The sequence below is a fragment of the Anas acuta genome, chromosome 14, assembly GCF_963932015.1.
Source record: "Anas acuta chromosome 14, bAnaAcu1.1, whole genome shotgun sequence".
Lineage (NCBI taxonomy): Eukaryota > Metazoa > Chordata > Aves > Anseriformes > Anatidae > Anas > Anas acuta.
In genome coordinates this window covers 13,377,980-13,390,055 of record NC_088992.1, presented here as the reverse complement: position 1 = coordinate 13,390,055, position 12,076 = coordinate 13,377,980, and the positions used below count along the sequence as shown (strand labels likewise).

The following is a 12,076-nucleotide window of genomic DNA, read 5'->3' as shown; positions in this document are numbered from 1 at the left end:
GTCTGTAGGAATAAAAATGACTAGGGACGGTTCTTTCAACCTGAGAGTCTTGACCAGCAGGGATTCTTCAGTGGCTGAGAATGGTTTTGAAATGTAAGAGGCTCAACCTTCATGAAGTTAATTTACTTAAATGCATCGAGCAGACACAAGATGGTCTATTTTTTGAAGGTACAGTCTTGGTAACTTGTCTCCTCAGTCTGGTACTTTCTACTGTTGAACTCACAAAATGGAGGCCGTCCTTCCTTTGTGAGAGAACCAAGTAAAACTTGATAGAAAGTATCTCATACAGTGACTTCTCTGGGGACTGAACAGGTAATCATGAAATGTAAGCAGCTGATGTGCAATTTTTTATTTGGATATACTGTTGAAATAAATCTTAACATGCAGTGACTTCTTGCCCCTCTAGAAGAGTAAGTTACTGCTTTGTACATGACACTCATTAGTGTAACGTGGTTGGACATATTTAGTCTCAAAACTTCTCTGCTGCTTACTTAGGCCCCTAGAAGAAACTGCGCATAACAGAAACCCAGCAGTCAGTTCTGTTGTAACTAACTCACAGCGATGTACTTGGGCCCTTGCTTGCCGGTAATGACACTTGTCATTCATCCATCTCCAAGAGGCTGCTTGGTTCATCACTCAAAGCAGTCATTTAATCTTTGTCAGTCATGCTGCTTATCAAAAGATGATGGATAAATGAATATTTTGAGGGAGAGAGGCAGAATTATGAGGTCTTCCCCTCCTGCAAGCATTTTAACACTATTTCCTTACACCATACACAGCTACAATTAATGCATTGAAGTTGTACGGCTATGTTCTGTTTGTAAAGTAGTATTTCCTTACCTATTGTGATCTCCTTAAATAGCAGAACACCACTTCAGTGATCATGGATCTAGTGTCCTTAGCCTGAGTAAATGCTAACCTGGATAAGTGATTGGGATTAAACTATGCTAAAATGGTAGGTCATGCTTAGTGTCTAAACAAAGAAATCCCAGGCATAAAGGAATTGCAGCACAGTCCCAGTTCAGAGATCACAAGTCTCTGTCTCATTAACTCCAGCTCAGTTCCTGAACGTGGTGGAAGTTGGATCTCTCTAATGTCTGTACTTTCAGAGCCTTGCTGGGCTGTATGGAAGCCTTCAGTACCTGAACACAAGCACAGTGGTGTGTCCAGGAACTAAGTCAAACCTGTTCTGCTGAAAGGTTCTCGTTGTATGCAAAGGGCCAGGAGAAAATGCATGCATTATGCTAAGCTCTGACCAAAAGAAAGCTCTCCTTAACTTGAGGAGAGATGCCAGGAGCATGCTTGGATGGCAGAAGGGCATGTGGTCTTGCCATGAACTACTTGTGCTTTGGAATAACTCTGCACCACGAAGGGATGGAGGGGAAATGGAGCAGAACAGGAGCTGTGGGTGTGACAGGCTAGGTGCAGGCTCACTGATCTGGATGCCAGCGATCGTGTATGAATTTCAACTCAGAATTCCTGAGGCTGTTTTTTCTTTGCTGCCTTTGTAGTTCAGAGGCAGACCTGAGGCCCTGGGCTTGCTGAACAACGGGCAGTAGAAGCCACCTCTGCTACAGCTGAGAAAGGCACGGGTAAGGGTGGGGTTCGTTAAAGTACAGCTGGACACTGTGAAAATAAGAACAATAATAAAATCCATATGCAATGCTGCATTCAAGGTGGAATCTGCCCTCAGGAAAAAAATAAGTAAACAAACTTTAGGAGTCAGTTAGCCCTTACTAAACTTGGGAAGGAAGGGAAGGGCTGAGGAGGGCAGTGCTATGAGTTACCCTCTGTGTTCCCTGCCTCCTGAGGGGGCAGCCCGCCCGCAGGAGCCTTTCCAGCCCCACAGGTGCTGCTGGGAAAGGGCAGAGCCAAACAGCTGCAGTGATCTGTGCACGTTTGGCAGGTTTCTAACCCTGCAGCCACTCGCATGGACATTTCCCTCTCCCCCAGCATTAAGTCCCGGGTCAGTCAGGGTCAGTGACGGTTTCTGCACAGCTCTGGCACAGCGCTGCCCGGCTGCTGCCTTCGCTGTTGTGCACACAAAGGGCTTAAGATGGCAGCCCCGGAAGGCAGTGGTTCCCCCCGAGTTTTATTGGGATGATCAGAAGAGAATAACGCGTTTTGTGGCCCGTTTTTTGTGAGGGGCAGGGTTGGGGGGGGGGGCTCTGTGCGGGTCCCACCTCAGGGCCCTGCTCCCTGCCCCCCCCCTCCCCCCCCCGCCTCCATCCCAGGCGGCGCCACAAGATGGCGGCTTGCCGCCCCGCCAGGACTACACCTCCCGGCATGCCCCGCGCGGCGACCGGAGCGATGCGCGAAATGGCCGCCGGCCTCACCCCCCCCGCGCCTACAACTCCCGGCACGCCCCGCGCCGCCGCCGGCCAACTCGCAGCGGCTCACAGGGCCCCGCTGGGCTGGGGGCGTGTCCCGCGCGGCCCCGCAGGTAGCGGAAGTGACCTCACATCCGGCGGGGCTGCGGCGCTGGGAGGGGAGCGGGGCGGCGGGGCCGGCGGCGGGGAGGACGCGGCGCGGGGCGGAGCGCAGCGGGGCAGGGCGGCGGCGGCGGCGGCTCGGAGCCGGGCGGGCGCACCCGCGGCCTTCCCATCCCTTACCCTGACCCTGACCCTCGCAGCAGGTGAGCGGCGCCGCCCGGGATGCGGCCAACGCGGCGGGAGGGGGGGGCGCCACCGGGGGGAGGCCGCGCGCTCCTCCCCTCCCCTCACAGCGCCTCACGGCCCCTCACGGCCCCTCGCATCCCATCCCCCGGCCCCGTCCCGCCGCCTCCTCCCCGCTCGCGGCGCCCCCCGGCGGCGGCCCCATTGTCTGCGGCGTTCATCCGGGTCCTGCTGGGGAGTGGGGGGGGGGGCGAGGGGGGAGCGGGGCCTGACGGGATCCGGGCCCCCCCCCCCCCCCCTCAGCGGGGCGGCCCCTTGTGGGCGAACAAAGCCCGCGCGGGGCGGGGGGAGCGGGGCCGGGCCGTGCCTCAGCCCCCGCTCCCCGGCACGCCCCCCCCCCAAACCAGGGAGCTCCCGGTGTGTGCACGCCCCCCCCCCCGTGCCGTGCTCACAAACACCGCCTTGTTTTTGTTTCCTCAAGGCCTTGGAGCTGGGGCTCGCTGTGCGCAACCGGACCCGCCGACCTGCTGTGCCGGAGTAGGTGTTAGCTAAAAGCTGCCTCAGGTTGGTGTTTTGGAAGCTGCGTTTGCAATCCCGAACCCTTTGGGCTCGACCAGGGGGTGATGCGGGGCTGGCTGCGGGTACAAACACAGCACAGCCCCGGCATTGTGAGCTCTGCGCTGCCTGCAGAACACACGCACTCAGCCCCGAGTTCTGCTGTTATTGCATGGTTAACGCCTGGATTCTGTTAGTTCCTTAGACAAAAACCCTGCTTTTTTCAGCCTTTCCTTGTGCACTTACACCGTTCTTTCTGCATCTTCCCGCCCACCCCATCCCAGGACAGCTCAGGGCTGAGTCTCGCAGCGTTTGGCTGTGGCAGGGCTCTCCATCTTTTCTGTTTCCCAGCACCACTAATGCTGTTTTTTCCTCGTCTTAGTGTCAGGAGCTTTGAGATTCTCTGCTCTCCACCTATTCCCAGATGGAAAATGTATTCCTACTCACGACTCTAGTGTCGCCTGCCACCGTGCCTTGTTTTCTCCAACAGCCTTCTCAGATCGTGCCTTTTTGGAAGGCTGAGGTGGCATTTGGCTCTCCTCCTCAGAGCTGCCTGCATCTAATACTAGCGAGCAGATGAGACTGTTCTCATCGTTGTCGAGCACAGAAGGCCAACTGATTTCTATCTTGAAAGGGTGCAGTGGGAAGCTCCACGCAGAGCATTTCATTACGAGTGGCAGAAAATCCAATTACAAGGAGTGCCGTGTCTGGGCACTGGCCTGGGGCTCCCTAGCTATTAATGCGGGGTGAGCATTCACACGTTTGCCTATAAAAACAGATCAGCAGGCGTGGGGCCTCAGCAGATAAACTGCCAGCGTTCAGGTTGAGGCCTTGGGTGCTCACCCGTGAGCAGTAATGGAAAAAGTTGTTTCAGTCCCAAAATGAAACGCTGTGCTTCATTTTCCCCTCTTCAAAACCAAAGGGTTCTACCTCAGTGTTTAAGGACTGGGAAAACTGGCCGGTGATTTAACAAATTAACCTCTTGGGCTTTTTTAACGGGGAGGGGTTTTGTTTGTTTTTTAACCTCTGTGAACGTGTCTGGGTGCAGTGGTTGTATGCAGGAGCTCCCTGGCATTCGGCCTGAGTACCTTGGGCTGCTCATGCAGCTTCTCACCTCTAGCATATGTTGTTGGTGTGCATAAAATCCAGTTGAATATTAGTATTGAGATGCACCTCACAAAAGAAAGGGCGAAAAGATGTGCTAACGAAAAAAATATTTAGGCTTTTCAGACTGAGGTTGTTTGTTTGTTTTAGGCCATGCTGTTTGTGAGCCTGTGAGCAGCCGAAGCTGCTTCCAACAGCTCCAGGCTGCAGTTGGGGTGCTGAACGCACCGTCTTTTCCTGTCTCACGTTAAACGCTGCCAGAAATCCTTTGGAAGTTTGTTTTGAGAGAACATCAAAAAGAACTTGTTTGCTGCTGCTGGAATACCCCAGTTTCTGGTCTCATTTGTTGTACTTCCTAGGGAGCTAAACTGACTTCCGCACTCGGGCTTGCCTTTGATTTAAAAACCTTGAGGAGAGCCAAGCAGGCGAGTTCCTTTTTCCTTGTGCTTTTCTTAATTGATCATTTGGATGTGGTGGGTCTCAGCCCTGGTGTTACCAAGAACAAACCGCGGAGTAAATCCTGCCTTAATTCCACAGATTTTAGGGCTGATGGCAGCTCCTCTTTCCCTTTGTATTTCAGCGCGATAAGCCCTGGCACTGTAACAGCAAGGAGGGCTGTACCTCGATAGCTGCTTCCCCCAGTAAATCACTTCTGATACGCAGACAACTAGTTCGGGCGTTGATTTGAGAGTAAAATAGAAATAATTTTTCCTCAGTGCTGCGCTGATTGCCCAGTTTAGCACACTGGTCCTAAGCTGAAAATTGTTACCAGTCCCAGACGGCTGTTACAGAAGGAGCGTGGCTTCATGTCTAGGTGCTGAGCTACTGGGTGAGCCTGTGTCATCGTGGTCCCCCTGAAAATACGCCAAAAGGCTAGAAAAGCACCCAAGATTAATTATTGTGATTTAATTCTTTCGTGCTGTTGTCAGGACGTTCAGCGCTGCCATATCGGTATCTAAAAATACTCGGCTTTGGCAGTATTTATAGTCCTGCTGAAGCACGGTGTAGGAAGAACAATAGGATCGCCTCGCTGCAGCACAAGTAAGATTTTCCATACAGAACCTCAGGTGTCTCTGAACCTCAATGCCTTGCAAGCCCGATGGACAGGCTGCAATATAGTTTGTTTTTATTAAAATAAAAGTCTAAATTTGGGTTTTGTCCTGCTTTTAGTCATGGGTAGGTGGAACAAAACGCGCTTCCCAGCTCTGCCTTGGCTCCCCGAGCTGCGCTGTCACGGGCTGCGGACACGCAGAAACGCTGAGCGCTCTCCGGACGTGACTCGGGCCACGTTAATGAAGGGGGACGAGAGGCAAGCACGTGCTGTCTGCCACTTCCCAGCGCCTTTACCTGAAGCTTCTCAATCAGGGGGCTTTTGCTAATGAAGAACTTATGCCAAATCGGCTCTGTGAGGAATCAGAACGTGATGCTTGCTGCCCGTGGGAGCTTGCAAGCTTCCTGGGCAGTGAAACAGCCGTGAAAATTGGTTCGTGCAATCACAGAATCTGTCCTGTAACCAAATTTGGGTGCTCTAAAAGTTGCACTGGAGTTTCCTGTGCCACGGATACCTGTGGAAGTTCCCCTGAGCAGTGCTGACACCGGGCAGCTGATTCCCAGGGGAGTTGGGTAAAACTCAGATGAAAGCTTGAGAATTATTTTTGGAAAACAAATTTTCCTTTTGTTTCTCGAATGTCACCTTAAATACTCTCTTTCACAAGCATGCATGATTTCCAGGTTCTCTGACACTTTCATTTGGCCTCGGTGCTTGGCATTTGCTGATTGGGTGAGATTTAATTTGGCAAAGTCCCCTGAATCTGCACACAATGGGCATGGCGCTTCTGGTGCTGCCCCTCGTTCTGGTGTCATTTACACCGTGCTCACGGGGAAGCCACCTGGAGCCCTCGCAGGGAGCTGCAGCCTTCCCCTGGGCTGGGTTTATGCAGAAGCGGGGCGATGAGCGAATCCGCACGTCTTTAATTACCGCCTTTCTTAATTGCAGACCAGATCAGAGACGCAGCCATGAAAGATCCAAGTCGCAGCAGCACTAGCCCCAGCATCATCAGCGAAGATGTGATTATCAACGGGCACTCCCACGAAGATGACAATCCCTTTGCGGAGTACATGTGGATGGAGAACGAAGAGGAGTTCAACAGGCAGGCAAGTTGCTCCCCTCCGTGGCTGTCCTGTGCCTGGGGCCCGAGGCTGGGAGTCCTTTAGTGCTGGGGTTTCTAGATGGGGGCAGCAGGCTGGTAGGGTTTTCTCCAGCAATAAATTCTTATTTTCTGTAATCTCGGTGAGAAACAGGGGAGGTGCAGAATGTTTAAATGCAGCCATTAACTGCCTCCTGCTGCGGGGAGGAGGAAGCAACGTAGCTGGTGGAATTTAAGGGGCACTTTGGAAAGGGCTGGGCCTGCCAGGCTGCTGAGCTGCTCCGCTGCTGCGTGTGCAGACACGCCGGGGCTGGATATGCTCAGGTGCCTGCCTGCCTTGCCTGCGGGGCTGTTGCTCACAGGGGAGTTGCTGGACAGAGCTGCGGGGTGACGGTCCCGTCCAGGTTGCTCAATGCTGCATAACTCACAGCTGGTGTTGGCAGCCGGGCTGGGAGGAGGCTTTAACTTCAGCTTCCCCCTTACAGCTGGGCACAGCTGGAGCCTGGGCGCAGCCCCCCTCTCTCCAGTGCCCTTTTCTCCATCGTTACTTGGTTTTTGCACTCACGTCGCTGCCTTCTCTGTGCTCCATTACAGCACGAGCACGCTGCGGGCTCTGAGGCAGCGCTTGTGGTGTGACTGCAGCCCCCTTCGGGGTGCCAAGCTAATCCCAAATTCAGGCTGCTGACAAAAAGTCCTCTTGTGTGTGTGCCAGGATGGCCGCGGCGTCGCTTCCTGTTCTGTGGGGTTTTCCTCCTGGCTGGAATTAGCCTGCAGGGTGTGCAGCACCTGGGGAGTGAGCTGGGGGTTGTGCTGTGGGTAAATCTCTTCTCAGCTCTGTGTTTGGGGTGTGGGACAGGTGGGGGAGGAGAAGAGAATGGTCACAGGCAGATAGACGCTGTGCGCTGGCCTCTCCTCTTGCTGCTGGAGGCACAGCCCTCAGGGGGAAACCGAGCAAGTTAAACGGGCTGGAGAACACAAGTGGACAGTGTCCGTTTTGGGACATTTGGGGAATTAAACACCATTTCCTGCTGCTGCTGTTGGAAGCACCTGTAGGGATGCAACCATGGAACGAAAAACCTGCAGTCAGGCACCCCCTGTGTAACCCTAGCTCGTGGCCGTGTGCCCACGGCTTCCTTTTCCCCACGCACAGGATGCAGGATCTGCACGAGGAGGAGGATTGGAGACTGCTGCCCTCTCTGGGGTGCTTTGCTGGGGCAATTAATAAGTCAGTGTCCCAGGTGGGGTTTGAATTGTCTGGACAGCCTCTCAGAGCAGTCCGTAATGAGTCCCAACGCCCCAGGAGCTGTGCCTCTGGAGCACTAAGCGAGCTGGTGCGTGTGTTTGACCCGAGGCACAGGGGACCAGGATTTTATGGGAATCCTGAACTCTGACACTGCCTTCTGGAATGTTAATTTCCACTTCAGGATTGAGTGCGTTTGATTTCAGAGTAAAAGATAAATAGGTAAACTTGTTTAAGCTTCCACTGAACAAACTTTAAATCTTTTCTGATTCCTTTTTCCCCCTGTGTCCGGCAAGTCGTTTGCATCAGCTTTTGTTTCCCTGCTTTCCACCCTGGAGTACCGTGATACAGGACACGGGAAATGTGTCAGCATCAACACCCCCCGAAGCTCGTTCACTGAACAACCAAACAGAGCTTCCCTTTAATCTTTGCTGTGCGTGTCGGTTCTGCCTCAGTTGATTTATCCTGCTTTTGGGACTGCAGGTCAGCATTCCTAATGACTGCCAACATCGTGTGGAGTTCCTTACAGCTGCACTGTGTGAACACAACCGTAGGAGATGCTGCCTGTTCCCTGCTCCCAGTGACAGGCAGTCGTTTTTCTTCCCCTCAAGAGCCTTGCAGGACACTTCTCTGCGGAGCGTGCTGCAGGCTGGATGTGTTGCCCCTGGTTCCCTTCCTCGTGCTTCCAGCGGGCTCAGCCCAGGCTGGCTGGCACAGCTGGCATTTCCCCTTGAACGGGCGTGCTGCTGCCTGTGCTTGTTAACAAGCTCTCCGTGGTAAGTGTGCAAACTGAACAGCCAGGGCTGCCGTTCCCTTCCAGCTGCGAGTTCCAGAGACAACACACAACTTTCTGACGTGAAAAAAATCAGAGCTGCCTGCCTTCCTGCAGCACGGGCACGGTGTTCTGCCAGGTGTCCTGTGGTGTAGCTAGAAAGAGGGTCGGTTTTAGGTACAAAAAGCTCGAAGACACAAGTCTTCAATAGCTTTGTTGATGAAGCAGCTTCTTCTTGTTCTATAGATCGAAGAGGAGTTGTGGGAAGAAGAGTTTATTGAGCGCTGTTTCCAGGAGATGCTGGAAGAAGAGGAGGAGCACGAGTGGTTTATTCCAGCCCGTGATCTCCCACAAACAATGGATCAAATCCAGGACCAGTTCAATGACCTTGTTATCAGTGACAGCTCATCACTGGAGGATCTGGTGGTAAATTCAGTTTCTGATCATTATATTTCCATAACTTCACACCTCTCTTTGTCCAGGGTTGATTTTTCTTGCTGTTAATGGCAGCAGAAAATCCTTTATGTGTGGGCCGGGGACTCTGAAGCCACGTGTGGCTGTGGTGGAGGGGGAAGCATGGAAGGGCTGCGTAAGGTGTGCTTCCTCAGGTGACAGAACCTCTTCTGTGCCTTTCTGCCATACCCCTGTGGTGCTTCTCCTCGGCCATGGCAAAAATTCAAGCGGGTTTGGGTATGCATGCTATGTTGTGAGTGGAGCGTGCTGGCTGCGAGGTGCCATGGGAGGACTGTAAAAGTTTAATTCAGCATCTGTCAACACTTAGGTAGGTACAAATCATTCTGAGGTCTGATCTGGACCGCGCATACCACAGCAGAACTCTTTATAGAAGTTCTAAGGAAGAGGGAAGCAGCTAAACGGATTATTTCCCTCTATTCCTGCTGTATGGCTTCTTAGTCTAGAGCTTAACTGAAAGGAAAGGGCAGTGGGCACACATTTTTCCCGAATGCAATGCAGAGTTGCTGATGTAGGTAGTACAAGAAGCACAGTCACAGCACACACTGCTGTGAGATTCAGATGCAGGCACACAAACCTTCCCAAGCTTAAGCAGCTTAGACCCAAGAACATAAAAGCCTAATCCTCCGTTCCTTTTTTAATGGTAAATAGCTCATTTTAGAGGTGCTGTCTCCCCACCTTGAACTGCAGATCCTTGCAGAGCAGCTGCTTGCCAAGTGGGAGGACAGGGTAGTCACAGACACCGAAATGAAACAGTGCGGTGCTCATACATGTTGAATTCCCAGAAGTGGCTTAAGTTCCTGGAGCAAGTCTCTTCTTGCTTAAATAAGCAAGATCTAAAAACCTCGTGGCACGTTTAACAGCTTAACTACAGAAAAAGCTATTTCAGCATTCACTGACGTTGCGGGTCCTGGTGCATGCCTGTGGTTTTCGTGTTTGTTTCCCATTCACTGAGCCCTCCTCTGACTGAAACGGCCAGGTGGTGCTAGTGGAGGATCAGGTACTAGCACAGAGTGGGCTTTTCTCATGAGCACGGAGATTTTAGCATATGCAGAAGCCGTGTTGTGTGCCTGACTGTAACTCTGAATGTTCTCTAAACGTTCCTCATGCCGCCCGCCTGGAATTGTGTTCGGTTTGGGAGTGGAGGATGAAAATAACGATTCAACTGGAGTTCTGTTTTTCCCTTCCTCAGGTCAAGAGTAATCTGAATCCAAACGCAAAGGAGTTTGTTCCTGGGGTGAAGTACTTAAATATTTGAGTAGACTGGGCCCTCTTTTGGTGGATGTAGCACAATTTCCACACTGTGAAGCCAGTATTAGAAGATTTAATTGTAAAAGCTCTCTCTTCTTGTCACTGTGTTACACTTATGCATTGCCAAAGTTTTGTTAGTCTTGCATGCTCAATAAAAGTGCTGAGACTGTTATTAAGTAAATCTGTCAAAAGTTTAATGGAAACATAATTGGACCCTGGCTCTCTGCAAAGGAGACAGTGAGGTAGGAAGCACCAGTCAAGTTGAGACAAAGTACCACATTTATAAAAACCTTCTGCAGACTCTGTCTTTTTAAATAGGACTTGCAATTTGCTTTGGATGGTCTGTTTTTAACTAAAGATGTGTTAACTGGTGCTAGTTTGCACCTGATAATGCCTTAACTTTAAAACGAAAGCAAGGTTATCTGATTGTTATGCAAATTAGCTAACTTTCCTTTGAACTATCAGTATTGTTACTAATGTTACTTTTTTCCCCTTAAAAAAGAATTCATGCTTCTTTTAAGCAGCGTGAGCTTTAACAGAAATTTTACAGACCTGTACAGAGTCGTAGATCTCAGCTACTGAACTAACATCCAAGTGATCGGAAGGAAGAAATTCCCTGTACTTGCAGTGTGTTATCATGTTAGAAATGTTTCACTTCCTAATTATGTTAAAGGACATGTGAGTTTCATCACAATTTCTTCCAAGAACCCGGATACATACATAGCACTGCCTATGTAACTTTTAGCTTACAACTTTATTATAGCTGGATTTAACCGAGAAAACCCTAGCATTAGTGATTTGAGTGGTGCTTTTTTCCCTTGCTTTGTTTAATCATCACTACACAATAGTCTACAGCACAATGACTTTTTTTTTTTTCTTTTAATAAAGCTAGAACAGTTTTGGCTTCTTAAACTTCATATTTGGGTAGGTTAAGCTGCCATACGTGTTCAGTGTGAATAGTGTTTAAGTTGAAAATATTGTAAAAAAATTATATTTTTTCAAAAATATTTAAAAAAATAAATAATAGTAGAAATGATTTGGTGGCTGTCTCATCAATCTGCATCTCACCTGGAATCTCATCCGGCAGGGGGAAGGGATGACGTGCTGCTGCGCATCAGGGACGGTGCCCATAGGGCTGGATAACCCCAAGTGATCCGAGCTCGGGCTCTGGCTGCTCTTTTCTGTCCTCTGACTGCTCTGCGTGTTTTTCTGGCCATAGTTTCCTTCGTTCTCATCACTGCTAATCCTAGTTCAGCCCCACTGTTTCTGGCAGCACAGGAAGTCCCAGTTAGCAGCTGATGGCACTATATAAAACTGCTGCCTGACGCAGGCTTTGGGAGGCTTTGGCAGGGCAGCTGCTGGAGCCGGGGTGCTGTCGGTGGCCGTTCTCCCTGCACAAACCCCACAGAGCCGCAGGAAGGGCTGAGCGAGCTGCGGGGTGCCCACACGGGTCAGGTCACATCCAGCAGCCCTCAGGTAGGGGGCTGAGCCACTCCCGTGTCACAACGTGCTGCTGTATTTACGTACTGTTGTTTTTGTAAGCCGTGGGTAAGCCCGATGGAAACATGTCAGAGATCACAGGGTGCTGCAGAACAGGACGAGTGAGGCGCTGCCTTTGCTCTGCTCTTAGCTTCCTACATAACCACTTGGCTTTGCTGCCAGTCTCGCTCCAGCTGGAAAATCTGCTCTCCTGAGGAATCCAGTCAGACAACTCCTTTTTCTGCTGCTCCACAGCATCCAACAATTTCTCCCAGCTGCCCTGCTGAGCGTTCCCTCCCCTGGCTTTCCCTGCTGGCCTTCCTAGAAGTAACAAACCTCCCCCGGTGTTTCTCCTGACTTTGGAAACTGCTTAAACTCGAGCACCTACGTGCAGAGGGTCAGGAGGTAGCATCCTACCATGCTACAGCTGATTTTAGCCAAA

The 12,076-nt window shown here is 51.3% G+C and overlaps 1 protein-coding gene across 2 annotated transcripts; it reads left to right on the top strand.

Moving 5' to 3' along the window:
- The first annotated feature begins 3,031 nt into the window (after nt 1-3,031).
- Nucleotides 3,032-11,191, top strand: PAIP2 (poly(A) binding protein interacting protein 2). 2 transcript variants are annotated; one of them, XM_068698492.1, is made up of 4 exons: nt 3,032-3,179; nt 6,271-6,428; nt 8,680-8,859; nt 10,097-11,191. In XM_068698492.1, the coding sequence occupies exons 2-4, from the start codon at nt 6,291-6,293 to the stop codon at nt 10,160-10,162; spliced, it is 384 nt and encodes a 127-aa protein (XP_068554593.1). In that variant the 5' UTR covers nt 3,032-3,179; nt 6,271-6,290; the 3' UTR covers nt 10,163-11,191. The 2 variants fall into 2 exon arrangements, with proteins under 2 accessions (XP_068554593.1, XP_068554594.1); XM_068698493.1 differs by lacking the exon at nt 3,032-3,179 and adding an exon at nt 5,559-5,583.
- Nucleotides 11,192-12,076: the final 885 nt, after the last annotated feature.